The sequence below is a fragment of the Mesocricetus auratus genome, unplaced genomic scaffold (genome assembly GCF_017639785.1).
Source record: "Mesocricetus auratus isolate SY011 unplaced genomic scaffold, BCM_Maur_2.0 Super-Scaffold_100014, whole genome shotgun sequence".
NCBI lineage: Eukaryota > Metazoa > Chordata > Mammalia > Rodentia > Cricetidae > Mesocricetus > Mesocricetus auratus.
Window position 1 is genome coordinate 12545753 of NW_024429197.1, and position 19099 is coordinate 12564851.

The window sequence follows — 19099 nt, forward strand, 5'->3', positions numbered from 1 at the left end:
CTTTTCCCCCCAGAGATCTTTAAAAGCAGTATGTAGTTAAGAGTAATTCTGAACTTTTAATCACTCTTCCTCCACTAGTTATATATGATGTTGGGGATGAAATCCAGAGCTTCACACATGCTAATACTCTGAGGTTAAAACAACTGGGAAAACTCCCAAACCAAAGCCCACATTCTAACCACAATATTTTCCTATTTTCCTTTTCATCTTGTATGGAGCAGTGATTCTGAATGGCCCCCACAGGTTCATGTTTGACTACTCTGTCTCCAGGAGAACTAGGAGGTGTGGCCTAGTGGGAGGAAGTATGCTAATAACAGCAAGCTTGTAGTTTGATAGGTGAGTTCTCAGCTGTTGCTACTACCATAAACTCTAAACCTTCCTTCAATGAACTGCCTTGGTCATGGTATTTTACCCCAGCAATAGAAAAGCAACTAATACACCTAACAACTTATTAAGTCAAATTTGTAGTCAGGCTTGGTGATGCACACCTTTAATCACAACACTCAGAAAGCAGAGGCAGGTGGATCTCTGTGAGTTTTGGGGCAATATGATCCACAGAGCAAGTTCCAGGACAGTCAAAGACACACAGAGAAACCAGGTCTTGAACTGGGTGGGAGTGCGGCGTGCACTGGAGAGATGGCTCACAACCACAACATCCCAACTGCAGTTTCTGATGCACTTTGCTGACCTCTGCAGGCATCAGGCACACACATACACACACAATGAGGCAAAACTTTACACATTTAAGTTAAAATGAGACTTAAGATCTCATTTAATATAGTGATTTCAAGTTCAGTCTTTAAAAACACAACTTTACTTTGGCCACCAAGCCATTAGCAAAACTCTACAATGCCCTTTAAGTGGCACTCAGCAGGCAGCTGCAGAATGGAGAAATGAAAGTATTATTTTCAGTCTCAAGAGCCATTGTGTACTGGCTAGCTAGGTAACTAACTATATAGCCCCCTAAACAACTCTCACAGGAAATTTGTATCATGCTTGGTATAGTGGCACACAACTAAAATCACAGCACTTAGAAGACTGAGTATGTAACTGTTGGAAGTTCAAAGCCTGCCTAGACTACATAATGAATACAGGCCATCTTGAGCTACATAGAATGAGGGGCTTTGACTTAAAGGGGGGCAGGGAAGAAGAGACCTGAAGAACTGGCTCAGAGGTTAAGAGCAATGACTGCTTTTCCAGAGGTTGTGAGTTCAATTCCCAGCAACCATCCTTAATGTGCTCTGGTGCCCTCTTCTGGCCTGTAGGAATACATACAGGCAGAACACTATATACATGTGTCAGGGGGCATACAGGTACCAAAAGAGCAAACAAAATTAGTGCCATTTCCTTAGTTAAATTTAAAAGCATAACTGGAATTCTGGCAGGATGTCGTGATACTTGCCTTTAATACCAGCACACAGGAGGAAGCTAAGTTAGACAGATCCTTGAGTTTCAGGAACAGCCTGGTCTGTCTACACAGTGAGTTCCAGGGCAACCAAGTCTATATAGTAGAACTCTATCTGACTGACAGAAAGGGGGAGGGTGGGGAGGCAGGCAGTTGATAGTAGATGTCATTCTGTTAATATGTCTCTCTTGCCGGGCAGTGGTGGCGCACGCCTTTAATCCCAGCACTCGGGAGGCAGAGGCAGGCGGATCTCTGTGAGTTCGAGGCCGGGCTGGACGGACAGTATCCAAAACAATACAGAGAAACCCTGTCTCGTAAAAACCAAAAAAAAAAAAAAAAAAGTCTCTCTTATTGTTGATGAATAAAACACTGTTGATCAATAGGGAAGCAAGATAGGCAGGAGAGAAGGATTCTAGAAATGTAGTGGGATGTCTCCATGTGATCCTGGCAAGAAAGGACCCATGAGTCTGCCATTCTTGGCAAGAAAAGACCTTGTGGTCATACATACATACATTACGGATTAATAAATACTTAAGACAGAACTGGCCAATGAGAAGCCCTAGACATTGTAACTAATAGAGTCTCTTGTGCGTTTTTGGGGGCTCTGAAACGGTGATGGGACCCAGATGGGAATCCCGCAAAAGTCACTAAAGTGTTTGCTGCCTGAGCATGTAAAACAGATCTCAATCCCCAGCACAAAGAACAAGAGACAGGAAGATCCCTAGGCTCAATGGCTGGACAGTCCGACCTAATTGGTGAGTGTCAGGTCTAGGTGAGAGATGCTTGTCTCAACAAAAAAAAGGTGGATGGCTCCTGACACCAGAGGATAACCTCTGGTCCCAACAACAACAATATAAACAGCTAAATGAGCAATGGAGCAAAAACAGAATGCCGGTAGGTACACATAGGCACTCAGCATTTTATGATGAGAAATGCCATCACTTGTGAGTCACACACGCCACAAACATATACAGGTGCTCAGTGTTTTAGGACCAGGATCAACAACACCTACGAGTGGCTTGAACACATGCACACATGCCCACACATTGGCCTACAATGAAAGAGAATATTGCCTGTGAATATCACACACCATGAGCTGCCCTCACAGGAGTGGTTTGTGTTGACTTTACCTGCTGTTGTCCTTGCTGGGCCTGCGGAGCACTCTGCTGAGTAGAATTTGTTGCTGCTGCAGCTGCAGCAGCTTGCTGCTGGAAAAGACTGGCAGGGTACACACCCCATGGAGTGACTCCATAATATTGGTGAGGGACCACAGCTGGACCTAAAAATAACCAGAGAAAGGAAAAAGAAGTTTACAAATAATGATTTTAGGATTATTCAGATCTTGAAAGATGAGATCTAAGAAATATTAACTTAAAGAACAAAAAAGATTCATGCTAGCTAATAATTATGACAATGGAGGGAGGGACAGATGGACTGAGGTTGATTGTATTTGATCCTCATGACAGAGTCTTCCGAAGGTGGGTCTGTACCACAGCCAGACAAAGTAAAGGAAGGGTAAGGTGGTAAAGCTATTGAAAGAAGAGAGTATGGGAAAGGACCTGAAGGGATGGGGGCTAAACAAAAGGAGAAACTGCCTGAGACAAAGTCTTGTTTGCCACACAAAGTATTACTATGTAGCCCGGTATGGTTTCAAACTAGAGATGCTCCTGCCTCAGCTTCAAGTGCTGGGATTATAGGTGTGAACAAACATAACCACCCAGAAGTTATATTTACCCCATGAGAGAGAAGAGATGCATAACAGACATTAGACAAAGTGTGCTGCTGATCTTACACAGAAAGGGAAAGAACAAATTGCAGCCGCACTCCGTCTTCACAGAGCTACAAAGGCCCTTGTGTCACTAACTCCAGATGACTCCTCCACACAATTTCAAAAACACTTGTTTTTTTTCTACTTCCATGTTTAAAATAACAAGTTATTTATCCCAACACTAAGATGTTGACATATCAAGTTTTAAATTTCAATGACTGCAATTGAAACAAAAGCATAACATACCTTAACTCTGAGTGATCAGAGCCACTGACCACAGCACTGAAATTACGCTGCTCCAAGCCAAGTGAGCAGTTCACCTTCTCAGTTCCTGAACACAGAGCAAAGCAGCAAATCTGACCATAAAATGATGGCTCAGAGAGCAACTAAGATAGAGCCTCAGCCTAGGTCAAAACTCTATGCAGAAGTTGGTGATGGTATTCACCATCAAGCAGTGGCAGGGCTCTAAGGGGAAACTGTGTGAGCATATTTTATATAAATAACTTACAGAAGAAAGAAAAAGGGACAAAATATTCAAAGACAGCTCCTGCAGTTTTCTTTCTCAGTCACAGCATGTGCAGCCTGACTCGCTGACAGTGTGTTCCAAAGAGCTGTTTCAAAAAGTACAGTTTTGCATGCAGAGGAGCTGCTTGTCATTAAACAAAAATAAACTGGTGACCACTCCCCTGTTTCTAAAGCACAAGTCAGATTGCACCACTGCCTAATGATAGGTTTTAACATTTCTAGCTGGGTGCTGTTCAGTGCCTATGGGCTTGGCATGATGGAGAATGCCCACTGTGAAACTCTACCGCTAGCTGCAAAATGAGTGTTCTTGAGGATAGCTATGTTACAATACAAACCATCTTGTTAAAATAAGCAAATGGATTAAAATGATTTGTTGACTTCTCAGAACCTAAACAGTTAGAAAGCCAATCAATCCAAACTCGTCTGAGCAGGGTCCAAATACTAGTTAGGTAGAGAAAGGCAAGGGAAGGGGCAGAAAGATACCTAAGGGAGTTCCCAGAGCATAGGTTTCCTTGCTCACACAGCAGGGATAAATAGCAGGTTAAGAGTGTTGCCCCATGGACTTAAGGTAAGTGTGGCCTACAAGGACAGCACCCTAAAAACTAAACATTCAAATCCTTCACCTGGCACTTCTATTACTCTACCTTGGTTATGTGGCAGAAATTAAGCACCCAAAGTGTTTAGTTGAAACTGGCTTATCAGAATGCCTGCTTAAGTTTCTGTGTTAACAAAATACTTCCTTTCATTGAAAACCATTTAATTACTTACAGTCTACCTCATGTGCAAACTGTTAACCACCAGTCTATCATTTCATTAACTACACATTCATCATACTGAAACGCATTCCCTTTTCACATAGCACATGTTATTATATTATTTTGTTATATTATGATGCAATAAAGGATACCACAGCTGTTCAATGTCACAAAATCAAACCTAGCTAAAACCCTGACCACACAGATTTAAACTATGTCACCTAATAGAGAGTTTTCTGAAATCCAAATTTCTCCGTTTTAAAGTCACTCCTGAACAACTCAAACAAAACAAAAGCACAAAGGACAGTGCACAGCAAACAGGTCTGAGGCAAATTTTAATGGTAGTCAGTCAAGATCACATTGCCAGACAGAGTTTTCTACTCTGCTCACAGGGAGAGCAAAGGGCAATACTAAACAGGCTGCCATCATAACCAGGCAAGCAATTCTGAAGATCAATCTAAGAAATGTCAAACTGCAATGGCATCATCACTGAAAACTACCCAACGGAGGAACATGAACCTCAGACAACACAAGTGATGAAATCTCCCACTGATAATTAGCTGAAAGGAGCAACTGAGAGGGGTGTGTGTATACATACTCAAAGGCCTCAGAGGTTGTTGTCTTTGTCCTCATTTTTAATTGAAGTCACTTTAACATTTATGGCTGTTCTGTGACAGCAACTGAGCCATGCAGAGTCAAAGGGAAAAAGGTACTTGACTTCGAAAACAAGGACAAAAACATCATGACTCCATCCACAAGGAAACAAAATTCACAGGTGTCAGCAATAGAGAAACAACAGGGAATCAAGACTAAAGGTAGATAAGCCCAGGTACAAACTATGACATGTCTGGAGACAAGGTCAAAGCTGGGACAGTAAGGAACCTGAACAGATGGGGCTGGCTGTGGTGTGTGTGTGAGCCAATGTGGCCATGCAGGAGGAAGAGGGGAGCACAGGTCTAGGTGCTACACACAAGTCACGAAGAGAGGACAATATACAAGGAGCCAGCCTCGGCCAATCTTCAGACAGAAGTTACTTTGTAATACTAATTCCAAGGCTGTGTGTGACAATAACAGCAACATACCATATTACAGAGCAGGGAGAGGAAATATAAGGGAGAAAGGTAACATTTATGTTTACAAGCTATGCAGTTTTGGAGGAGTGGAAGCCACCAGACAAGAAGGTAAGGAAATAGTCCATTCCCTGTGGGACGAGCAGAAAACAGCTGAGCAAATAACCTACAACATGAGCAAGCAATTCAGTGGATCCAAGCTACTGTGGTCAAGGATAGGTGATCACCTTGTTTTTCTAGGCAGAATGGGATGAGTAATAGCTAAGCAGAGAAGTCTGACTAGACATTGAAATTGGAAGACGATTTTGTTGGAGAGTAGTAATAAGGTATGCCTGTTTCAAAGGACTTTTCTAGCAGGTGAGCAAATCCCTCATGCAGCACATGTCTCACCGAGTGTCGCTGCTGCAGCCAATCCAGCTGTGTAGGGGTCCGTCCCGGGGGGAGCAGCACTGATGATATATGGGTTGGGGACAAATGCAGCGGGAGCTAAACCTGCTGGAAACATACCTGTCAGTAAAAACAAACGACCAAACTGCAGCCCTACAACACATCTTTCTAGTTTGGCTAACATTCCAGGTTATAGATGAAGGGAAGGAAAGGGAAGAAGAATAGGCTGAGTAGAGAGGAATTTTACAAAGATATATACCCTTCAATATTAAAAAAAAATCATAGTGACTTGTGTGTGTGTGTGTGCGTGCGTGCGTGTGTGTGTACACACAGGGAGGACAGAGGTAGACAATGGGCACAGAACTCTATAGCAGTGGTTCTCAACCTTCCTAATACCCTTTAATACAGTTCCTCATGTTATGGTAAATCCCAACAATAAAATTATATCATAGCAAAAAAAATTATATCATAGCTACTTTGTAAATATAACATTGCTATTGTCATAACGCAAATATTCATCATGCAGTGTATCTGACATTTGACATCTGTGAATGGGTCATTTGACAACCCAACACGTGCACGCGCACAGATTGAGACCCCCTTCTTGGTGGATTCCTACAGTTTTTTTTTTTGTTTTTTGTTTTTTTTTTCGAGACAGGGTTTCTCTGTGGCTTTGGAGGCTGTCCTGGAACTCGCTCTGTAGACCAGGCTGGCCTCAAACTCACAGAGATCCGCCTGCCTCTGCCTCCCGAGTGTTGGGATTAAAGGCGTGCGCCATCAACGCCCGGCTCCTACAGTATTTCTTAAGAGAATTTTTATAGCTGTAAATGAAGCAAGCTCTCCTAGGACCTCCCTGTTCCCATTCCACCCACCCCCAAGCAGAATCTACTTAGCCTGTGTGTGAATATAGAGATGTGAGCTCAGATCTTCTTGCTTTCCCAGAAAACACTCTTACCCATTAAGCACGGACCCAGTCTTGACTGGTTTTCTGAAATGGGGGGGGGGTGCCTCTCACTTTATAGCCTAACTTGGCTTTGAATTTATACTCCTGCCTCAATTTTCCAAGTGGTAGACTACCATACCCAGTTTAGACCATTTTGCAGACGCCCTCCCCATCTTTATTAAAGAAATACTGGTAACGAATCACTTACATACCATTTTTGTTTTGGTTCCATGCTAAGACCAAACCCAAAGCCTCCTGAATGTCAGGTAACCCCACTACTTCCAAAATACAAATGTCCCTGTTGGGCTGGAGATATGACTCAGAAGCTGAGAGCACTGGCTGCTCTTCCAGGGGTCCTGAGTTCAATTCCCAGCAACCACATGGTGGCTCACAACCATCTACAATTCAATCTGGTGCCCTCTTCTGGCATGTAGACAGAAAGATAGATCTTCAAAAACAGAATGTCCCTGTTACAGTTTTAAAGCCAACTAGATTCTTAGGCATTAATTTTGCTGTTTTATTTGTGGCCCTGGGAATTCAATCTAGCACCTTGAGCAGACACTGAACTCACTGTGTATACACTAAGTTTCATCTCAAAATCTTAAACTCATATTAACTTTTCAATTTTACTACTAAAATTGTTTTAAACACTTATTAAGGACTTATTCTCATCAAAAGCTTTTTTTTTTCAAAAGGATATTGGTATTAATAAAGACTACATAGTACAGTGTAGTGTTGGCCCGCTCTTGTGTCAACTAGGTTGTGGTTAAGCATTCTTCCTTGCATACCATGTGCAGGGCTGCTGTGTCCTTTAAAATGTACATAGATACGAGCTCCTATCTGTGGATTTTTTTTCCCCCAAGACAGGGTTTCTCTGTATTGCTTTGGAGGCTTTCCTGGAACTCTCCCTGTAGACCAGGCTGGCCTCGAACTCATAGAGATCTGCCTGCCTCTGCCTCCCGAGTGCTGGGATTAAAGGCGGGCGACAGCAATGCCCTGCTATGTGTACATTTTAAGTAAGAAAAAAGAAATTGCCAACCCACTTATCTGCAGTCATGGCATTTTGTTTTGAAGAGTCCTTAAGAAAGTCTGAGATGGTTGCCATCTACAGTAGTCACATCTGTAATATCAGCACTTGGGAGGTTAAGGCAGGAGAACTGACATGAGTCTGAAGACAGCTGGGACTACAGAGTGACCGTATCTCAAAAAAAAACTAGAAACAGAGGTACAAATACTAGAAAGGTCATGGTAAAGATTGAAAGGGAAGACGGGGCTGGGGAGGTGTATCTAAAGTAATAAAAGCAATGCTGCTGTAGGCTGATACAGTATCTGTATATCACCACAGCGACCCATTCATGATGAAATCTATTCATTTATTTATTTGGGGGGACAGGGTGATATTGTGTAGCCCTGGCTGGCTTGGAACTCACCATAGAGTAGGCTGGCCCCCCAACTCACAGATATCCTCCTGTCTCTGCCTCCCAAGTGCTGAGATAAATGTGTGCACCAACACACCCAGCACTGATGCCTAAATCTTACTAGAAGGTATCAGTAGACATTTCTCTAGTAAATTGTTTAAATTCTGACACACTTAAGGTACAGAAAAAACAGACACCAAAGAAATACTGAGTTCAGGTCTAGCACATCAAAAATAAAATAAATATGGGGCTAGAGACTAGTAGACACAAGAAAGAGGCCATTTACTTCTGTACAAGGGAATGCCTGAATTCCATCCACTGTTGTCTTTTCTTTTATCTGACAGAGTCTCACTGTATAAGCCAGGCTGGCCTGGAACACACACTACACTCCAAACTCTTTGTCTCCCAGGTGCTAGGATAGACTTTGTCTGATTAATTTACTGGATTCGCCCATCATCCACCTCTCCTAGATAACAAGAGAGCGATGGACTTAAGGACTTACCGATGTGAGGCTGGTGAGCTGCTGCAAGCGCATACTGCTGCTGTTGGGCAGCTGTCAACTGCTGGACAGCAAGTGCATTGGGTCTTTGGAATAGCTGAACAAGAGAAAGATGTTGTAGTTAGGGAACTGTCCTGTGAAATGACATTTTAAATGTCTTCATTTCATTAGCCTCTGTTACAAAAGATACTTTGACAAAACAGGATGTCTCCTCACACCTGCTCCACTAACTGGAGGAATAATGCTTCAGTCTGTCTTTCTTCTCTTACCATCTCAATTTGGTCTCCCCTCTTCATAGACTGTTTTATGGTCCATGTTCCCTAGACTACAGATGCACACATATGCAAAAGCCCTACTGCTACCAGCAAATGTACAGTCCTGAATGGGCCAGAATACTGCAAAATGACTTCCCTAGCATGCCAAGGGTTAGGGTCTACCTCCAGAATTTTTAAGACCCAATGAACACTAAAATATCATCTATTCATGTTTTGGAGAAGATGCGTTTACTTGATTCTCTGGGGAAGTAATTTTGCATATCTTCCTAAAGAATCAATTAGAGAAATGTCTGACTTTGGGAGTTTCAATGTCTCCTACATCTTATTCTTCATACTCAGTTAAAACAACAGAAATATAAATTTCACTCTGAACCTGCAAGATGACTCAGCAGGTTCCTGACATCACCCCCAACAACCTAAGTTTAATTCCCCAGGACCTACAAACTGTCCTCTAACATCCCATGCTGTGACACCTACATTTGCACATGAAATTTTAAAAGGATAAAATTTGGATTATAAATCATACCTAGCACACTTCTTAGTTCACAACTAAGAGGGAAATATAACCTTCCCACTAAAATTGTTTTTGTTTTTCTCTAATTGTTTTGGAGCCTGTCCTGGAACTCACTCAGTAGACTAGGCTGGCCTGCCTCTCTTTGCCTCCCAAATGCAGAGGAGTATAGGCGTGTGCCACCGATGCCCAGCTTCTTAGTGTACATATTAATAGAGTAATAGGCAAGGAACAGGGATGTAGCTGTGAGCAAATAAAAACCCTCTCCTTGCTTTCCTAGACGTAACATTTTATTGTGAATGATGAAGAAAGAGAAAACTGGCAGCCTGTCTGTAAAGGGCCTCAAAAGGTTTCCTTCCATAGACTTCTTGAGTGGCTGAGCAATTGCTAACAGCCCTATTACCAGAAAATAGCTTTCAACCACCTGTTCTTTCTACAGGACCCATCAAAAAACCCAGCTCACATCACTGGGTGACTTATAACAGATAATATAGACCTTAAACTATAGGCATATTTATCAAAAAACATGAGAAGGTACCATCCCCCCAATTCAGCTAAATTATCACTGCAAGGATATTTGCACAATAGTCATTTATTCTGTCTCAAACATAAACATAAGCTAATTTTAAACAAACAGTTAAGGGGCTGGAGAGATGGTTCAGCAAAAGTACTCTTTTGCTCCAGGTTCAATTCCCAAAATCACATGAATACTAGGTAAACATATGGTGCACATACATAAGTGTATGCATTCAGGCATACACATAAAATATATCTAAAAATAAAAATTTTTAATAAAAAGTTGCATATGTTGATCAAAGTGGCTAATTTAAACTATATCTTACTCTCTATACCTCAATCTTCCTAAAAACCAGAAAAAACTTTATCTTGCCAGTTTGCATACAAATAAGGAATATAATCTGCTGCAGATTTTTAAGATACTTTGGCTTTCCTTTCTAAAGGTTAAGGAAAAACTTCACCATGCTGATAAAAATGAAAGGCATTGCTTGTATACATCTAATAAACGCAAAGCACTGAAACAGAGGGACTGGGTGGATTTAGCAATTGGGTCTCTAGCAACTGGAGACAGTCCACATAAGAGGGGCAGGGCAGCAAAGAGGGAGGGTTTACGAGACAGGGTTTCTCTGTATTGTTTCGGAGGCTATCGGTCCAGCCCGGCCTCGAACTCACAGAGATCCACCTGCCTAAAGCGGCTGGGATACAGTTTAGCATTAGAACATTCACTTAGAATATATGAGGCCTTAGGTTCAATCTCAAGTACCAATAATAACAATTATTTTTATTATTAAAATGCAAGTAAACAAAAACCAAGGTAAAAGCCTTTTGAAACAGTCATATTCTCAACAATTGCTCCTCTTCCACCCCTCATAGCCCTACTGTGAATAAGTCTATTTCACTGAATAGCTACACTGTTGTTGGGCTTCAATATAGTGTGGAGCTGGGAGATAGATGAAGGTGATATAATATAGGATGTAACTGCAGAGGATATCCTAACTTGATGCAATCCCACTCCATCAGACTTTCCTCACTATGTACTTCATGAAGCAGCGCATAACTCATTATGTGTATACTGCAAATATGACTATCATAATCAACCCATGTAACCTATATGTACAGGCCCCACCTGCATGTGGTCACATTTTAGGTAAGGATCATTACTTTTAACTGAAAGCACATACAAGCCTTACAAGAGCCCCCATATAGCCTGTGGTAAGGACTGCTTAATAATTAGTGAATATAGGAAAAATGGGAGATTTTTCTTCTTGAGAGCAATTGTAGTAAACAATTTAAGAGAAGGTAATTACGCATCCACAGTCATCAGATTTGATTATAGTTAGATTACAGCAATTTTTGCATTCTCTTTATGTAATTGGTGCAATAGTAACTAGAAATAGAGTGCTCAAAACAAAAATTGGAAAATTGGCAAGTGACAGACTCTGAAGATCCTGAAAAGCTCACATTAATGCCATCTGGTGGGCAAGCCACTAAGTTCTGATACCACTGTCATGATTTCCACAAAGGAGCCAATGACCTGCAACTGAGCTGCTAGGAAGTGCTTTTGGAAGAAAAGTAGTGATGATCATCTAGGCTGATACTAACTTATTCAGATGGCAGAAGAAATCTAGCAAAGTCATGTAGGAATTCACAATAAATACTGAAGGCACAATCTGATGACAAACTGCTTTGACATCCTTGGTTGTCCCTCACTGTATGATTTCACAAAAAGCAGTGTTCCTATTCCAAACAGAAATGAACATCTCAAAACACACACTGCAGCACTACCATGCAGTAGGAGAGAGACAGGAAGGGAAGGGGAGGAGAGGGAGGGGGAGAGAGGGGGGGGGGGGAAGAGAGAGAGAGAGAGAGAGAGAGAGAGAGAGAGAGAGAGAGAGAGAGAGAGAGAGAGAGAGAGAGAGAGAGAGAGAGAGAGAGAGAATATGCTGCTAATATCATTACTGTTATAATCACAGTTGTCATAAAAATGCTACCATTGCCACACATGGTAGTAAACACAAACACAGCACTCTATAAGAGGATCCAGAAGTCAAGGTTAGCCTAATATGCATGCCCAGACCCTGTTTAGAAAAAAAGAAAAAAAAAAAAAAAAGGGGGGGTCCACAACTAAACAAAACCACCTCTACTAACTAGAGGTTGGGGTTCTCTTGATCTTGAAAGCAATGTAGTATCTGAACATAAATTACAAATTGCAGAAGATATGCACACTCACTCCCAAATGAAATGTTGCCTGAGGTTTGGGTTTGGTTTTTTTCCCTGTTTTCCTGGTGTTGGTGGTCAAATTCAGGGTCCTGCACAGCAAGCACACGACCACTGGGCTAAATCCTCACCACCAAACCCACAAAGATCTTTCTAATAAGAGCTTGATTTTTCACTATCTTAAAGCAATACAATGGCCTTGGTTCCTCTATAAACTTTGGACCTCACTGTGCCTTAGCTTTCTCCTCAACCAACCAGAGAAGCAAAGAAAACAAACATCTAGTTCCTAAAGTTGTTTCCAGTCCTTTATGTGACCTAAACGTACAACCCTAAGTCTGACCACCAGATGACAAATTGATCACCAGATCTCCTGCTATAGCAGGAAAAAAAGTCCTACAAGCTGCCTTGCCTATGGGGAAGGGGAAACCCTCTCCTCACATACATACATGCATGCATGCATGCACACAGAATGAGTGTACAATATTTTTAAAAGTTACAAGGACAGCAGGGCAGTGGTGGTGCACACCTTTAATCGCAGCACTTGGGAACCAAGTGATCTCGATCTCTGTGAGTTTGAGACCAGCCTGGTCTACAAGAGATAGCTAGTTCCAGGTGCCTCCAAAACCACGCCACGAATGAAATAGATGAATTAATTAATTAATTAATTAATTAATTAATTAATGTCACAAGGAAAGACGCTAAGTTATCATAGAAGGACAGTTTTCTTATACTCCTCTCAAAAAATGCTCCGGATAAAGCTGAATGAGGACAAGACAAAACTGGATATCGAGGGCTGGGGTAAAAAGCTTGACACTAGGAACCAAAGGGTCTCTCCTTTTTCTTTTGCTTTCTAGTTTCACTGTTGTTTGTATGTATGAGACAAAAGTCAGCAGTACATACACAAACATGCATACCAAACACCCATACACATTAAATAAACGAGTATTATGTTAAAAAAAGAAACAAAAAGCATTCAGTATTCCTTAGCAGATAAGAAACTAATTCCACTGCTGGAGAGATGGATAGACAGTTAAGAACAATGGCTGCTATTCCAGAGGTCCTAAATTCAATTCCCAGCAGCCACATGGTGGCTCACAATCATCTATAATGGGATCTAATGCAAGTATACATGCAGAGCACTCATACATAAAATAAGGGAATAAGGAGGGAGGGCAGACAAATACCCCAATTCCAATCAAGTATGACAGTGAGCTTTCAATTCCAGCAGAGGCCAGCCAGGTAACATAATGAGTCCAGGGCAGCCAGGGCTAGAAAAACTATCAAAACAACAAGCATCAGGTTGGGGAGGGACCTGAATTCCAAGGTAAATAATTTCTAACTGAAATCTGAGATCAAAACTAAAACCCAATTCTCTACCAAATAAATAAATGTTTCTGTGTAACTGAGCAAATTAAAACTACACTGAGGGTAACTTTCAACCATCCTGTCACTACTCAATATCACGTCTTCCTCGGAAAGAATGCATAGAATAATAATGAAATTGTTAATTGTAAATTTTAAAAATTGGTTGCATTAAAGCCAGTGTGATACAGGAGGCAGACAGATGGAAGCAGATCTCTTTGAGTTTGATATCAGCTTGATCTATATAGCAAGTACCAGGACAACCAAAGCTACAAAGAGAGACTCTGCCTCAATAACAAAACACTATCAAGTTGTGCACACATGCTCACAGTCTCTTAGGAATGATAGCTAAGCACTAATAAAGGAGAGGGAGAGAGGGGGAGGGGGGGGGGGAGAGAGAGAGAGAGAGAGAGAGAGAGAGAGAGAGAGAGAGAGAGAGAGAGAGAGAGAGAGAGAGAGAGAGAGAGAGAGAGAGAGAGAGAGTTGAGTGCATTTGGCTGATGAGAAGAGAGCATTGGGACACCGTCTCCCCCAATCTGGAGTCTTGTAAACCACATGTGGTGCACTCCTATAATCCCAGCACACAGGAGATAGAAACAGGAGGATCAGCTGAAAGCCTTCAGCTACACAATTAAGTTTTCTAGGTCAGTCCCAGTAACATGAGACCCTGTCTCATGATGTATTAGGCTATTTTCGAACTGACTGTGTTCTAAATAAAACATATCAACAATCTGACTTATCTATGCTAACACAGCATTATTAGGCAGGTGGCTCTCTGTGAGTTCGAGGCCAGCTTGATCTACAAGTGAATTCTAGGACAGCCAGGGCTATACAGAGAAGCCCTATCTCAAAAAAATAAAATAAAATAAATAAAGGCAGCAACAGGAAAAAAACAAGAAAGTGGGAAGAACACTCCAGAAGGACATCAATAAGAATATCATGCAGAGAAAATATCCTTAAACTAGAGATGCTTTTACATAAAAGGCAATCCTGTAGGCTTATTTTAATGAATGTCTTTCTGGACCTGAAATCTCTTCAGTATCTTCAATTGGGATTGTGGGGGAAAGCCTTACACCTAAAAATTATAACAAGCAAATGGAAACAACATACATTTTTCACTTGTATTGTGGACCACAAGCATTCCAAAATCCTCTTCATGTTCATTATTAGCTAATATTTCCTATGTATAAAGGAGCAAATACAGATTTAGCTTTTAAGTATCTTGACTTTTTAATGTAATGTTTCCTCCATACTCTTTCTATATACTATATATTTAAAATACATATATGCATGATCAAACACACACGCAAGCACACACCCAGCATATTTCAAACACTATGGATTGGAAAGGCAGCTCAATAGCAGAACACTTGCTGGGCCTGCACAAAAGCCTGGTTCAATTCCTCACATCATAAAATAAAGCATCCACGAAAGCAGAGAGCACCTGCTTTCTGCAACTCTTGCTCTGGTAAACAAACCTGAGGGGTCAGATTGACAATGAATGAGCCCAATGACCAGAGAGGAAACTAAACCATGCAAAGCCCACAGAATGAAACAGACTGAGACAAAAATTCACCTTTCCCCTATTCACTAGTAGTTTGTATCATGTATCCATAAACGTAAACATCACAATGGAAAGGAATAGAACAAGGAGAGTATTTATAAGTCAATGTCCACACCAGTTACTCTTTAAATATACAAATTAAACCACCCAAACATTTGAAGCAAATAAGCCAAAATAAAGGAACACGACTAACCTTTGTTCCTCATGTACAAAACTCAAAATCAAAGGGCAGAAAATACACAGTAATCATACACACAAAATAACACAGATCACTAGCTTAACCCTCAGTTGTTTGGAGTATTGTCTGAGACACACCTGGCTCAAACAAGACTTCCATGACCTGGACTCAATTTCCAATGCAATCTTGTACAATAAGCTTACACTCCAAGTATCCTGTAAATGCACATCTATCTTGCCCATCTCTGTTCTGTCACTAGTATAATACACAACCCAACCACCCCTTTAGGAATTCCTTGGTTATCACTAATCCCTCCCATCCCTGACTGGCAGCACTTAACATCAAATGATTGAATACAATTGTATCAAACAGAAACCCAGGTTCCTGAAGCACTCATGAGCCAACAATTAACTAATAGATTAACATAAGAGTACCTAAACCTGTTTCTAAACAAACATCACAAAACCACAAAAGCTAAGGCATTCCTCCTAAAATTCCAAGCACAGCACACCTTCAATCTCAGTGCTTGAAAGATAGAAACAGGGGCTTTAAGAAAAAAAAGTTCCTAAGAAATGTCTTGTCATTGTTAGGAAAATGCACAGTATCTATTCACAGTCTACCCAAACTACCAGCCAGGTTGGACAAACCTCTGATCTTTTTGCATTTTAGGCTTTGGTCATACTATTTACTCAATGAGTATTTTCAATTCTCAGTTACTTCATGCAGTCCACCAGTTTTTCTGAACTCTGGAGACCAGAGAAATCTTTCTCCCAGTAAAGTCCTATGGTGTGGATATGAATGGTCTCATCTATTTTTGTTATTATTTTTGAGTTTATGTATGTGTGTTAACAAGTATGTGGGCACAACTGTTATTGAAGTCAGGAGGGCATTAAATGGCACGCACTGTTAATCCCAGCACTGGCAAACAGAATTGGAGGCCTGGCTAGTCTATACAGGGAATTTATAGACAGTCAGAGCTACACAGTGGAAATAGGGATAGGAGGGAAGGGGGAGTGTGTTTACCAGCAGATAGTTGTGGTAGTTTCAATAGGCATAGCCCCCAGAGACTCACGTGTTGACTATTGGAAGGTGTGTCACTGTGGGAGCCAGCTTTGAGCTCTTACATGCCCAAGCCATGCTCAGAGTGAAACACAGTTCACTTCCTGCTGCCTAGGGAATAAAATATAGAACTCTCGGTCTTTATCCTGTCATGAGGATAACGGGCTAAATCTCTGAAAGTGTAAGACATTCCCAATTAAATGGTTTTCTTTTTATAAGAGTTGTCATGGTTAGCTCAGAGGTTAAGAGCACTGACTGATTGATCATCTAGAGGTCCTGAGTTCAACCCCCAGCAACCACATGGTGGCTCACAACCATTTTGTAATGAGATCTGGTGCCTTCTTCCGGCGTGCAGGGATACATGCAGACAGAACAATGTATAATAAATAAATAAATCTTCAAAAAACTATCATCATTTTAAAAACCTGCTATGGTTGTGGTGTCTCCTCACAGCAACAGAAACTTTAAGACACTACCCTACATGGATACTGGGAACCCAACTCAGATCCTCTGCAAGAGCAGCTAGTGTGCTTTAACATCCTGAGCCATCTCTCCAGCCCCATCCCATCTCTTTTTAATAACATATATAATAATTTATATATAATAAATGATGAAATGCATCCTAATGACTAAACAGAGAACTAGGAAGGAGAGAACCAAAAGATATACTTGGCTACAGATAAAAAGGGTACAAACTAAATGTTATTATACATAGCTAACAAATCTATAATCTCCCTGAGTCAATCCACAAAGCAGGTGCCAAAAGAAAGTTATCTGGATGTGAAGAGCTATGGTTTTTGATCAGATGACAACACAGTGACACTAAATAGTTCGTCTGATCCAAGAAATAACTTTCCTGTCCATTATACAGCAATAATATATTACTAGGTCTTGTATAACAAACCTTTCAACAATATTCAAAATCTTTCCCAGGTATTATACAATGTCGAATTTTACTTTGGGAAAGTATATCAAATGCAAAGAGCATCAGGGAGGCATAGGAGGAATGGTTCCCTAAAGACTCATTTGGCTGAAGGAAATCAGAGGACAGCTCTTGCTCTCACACAGCTTTCTAGCTGGCAAAGACAACACAGAAAGCCTGTGGAACTTGTGCTCTTCCATGAACCACCTCATACAATGGACTTCAAAGGAGATGGAAATTTCATATGAACAAAGCTGAGTGGCCCAGCTGACCCTTGGAGAAAGAGAATAAAAATGAGTAAAATGTGATGAAAAGTGTGGTGGTTTGACTGAACCATCCCCCATAGGCTCAGATATTTGAACACTTGAAACCTAGGTGATGGTGTTGTTAGGAAAGTGTGAATTTGGTGTAGGAAATACATTTTTAAGGGGTGAGTTTAGAGGCCCTTGCCACTTCTGGTTCTCTCTCTTGTGTTTGTAGTAACCCTCAGCTTCCTGTAGTCATGCCTATCAGTTGCTGCCTTGTCTGCTTGCAATGACTCTCATCCCTCTAGAACCAAAAATTCAAATGTCCCCTCCTCTCCTTTGCTAAGTTGCCTTGGTCACTGTGTTTTATCACAGCAGCAGCAATGAAACTAACATTGAATGGAAAAAAGTAAGAAAAGTTAGAGTAAGGTAACACCTAACAAGCAATGGTGGTGCACATCTTTAATCCCAGCACTCAGGAAGCAGAGGCCAGCCTGGTCTACAGAGTTCCAGGACAGGCTCCAAAGCTACAGAGAGACCCTGTCTCGAAGAAAAAAAAAAAAAAAAAAAAGGGGGGGGGGATAACACCTACCAACTGATAAATGATCCGCCTTAACAATTCTGACTTCTCTATAGGCAACCCTGGGAAAGTAAGGTTGGAGAGACACTTGGAAATAGGATATGAAATAGCAAATTAGGATAATGACAACCAGATGTTATTTGGATGCCCAGGACAAGAGTTTTTAAAAACTCAGGGGAGGGGGTAGTTAATTTGAGGCTGCCAATACAGTTCAGGAGTTGAGTATGTCATTGGTATGGGGGAGAAGCAATAATTAGGCTAGTTTCTGTCAACTTTGTAAAAGCTGTAGTAATCTGAGAGGAGAGAATCTCAATTAAAAAATATTCCCATGAGATCAGACTGTAAAAGCATTTTCCTTATTAGTGATTGATGTGGAAGGGTTCAGTCCATTGTGGTGGGGCCATCCTTGGCCTGGTGGTCCTGAGTTCTGCAAGAAAGCTGCATGCCAGTAAGCAACACCAGACTATAGCCTTTGCATCAGTTCCTAACTACAGGCTTCCTTCAATAATAGAATGCAATGTGGAAGTATAAGCCAAATAACTTTCCTTTCCAAGTTGTTTTTGATCAATGTTTCATCATAGCAACAGTAACACTAACAAAGACATAAGATAAAACAATGCCCACATCACATTCTATGAACACAGCAATAACCTATGCTGCAAACAATTAAAAGAGATCTACCAAAAGCCATTAACTCAACAGGTTCCAAAGGGCAATCTGTTTAAATTAGGCAGTGGAAAATCCACCCATGATATTGTACAACTATAGAACTATTATCTCTGATATATACAAGTTAATATGTATTTAATTCTAACAATTAGCTAGCTCCCAAATTCCTGGTAACATGAAACCATAGACTAATAAACCAAAAGACTCCTTGACTATGAGGTAAAGGACAGT

General features: G+C 41.1%; 1 protein-coding gene across 25 annotated transcripts in view; it reads right to left on the bottom strand.

The window, feature by feature from the left end:
- The window catches only part of Pum1 (pumilio RNA binding family member 1), a 107549-nt gene that overhangs the window by 31004 nt on the left and 57446 nt on the right, over positions 1–19099 (bottom strand). For 13 of the 25 annotated variants that reach the window (XM_040756517.1, XM_040756509.1, XM_040756497.1 and 10 more), the window contains 3 exons: positions 8774–8867; positions 5914–6030; positions 2536–2684 (listed from right to left, as the gene is read on the bottom strand). In XM_040756517.1, the coding sequence (XP_040612451.1) occupies positions 2536–2684; positions 5914–6030; positions 8774–8867 (360 nt within the window). The remainder of the gene's footprint in view (positions 1–2535; positions 2685–5913; positions 6031–8773; positions 8868–19099) is intronic. The other 12 variants (XM_040756519.1, XM_040756518.1, XM_040756511.1 and 9 more) reach the window with 2 other exon arrangements.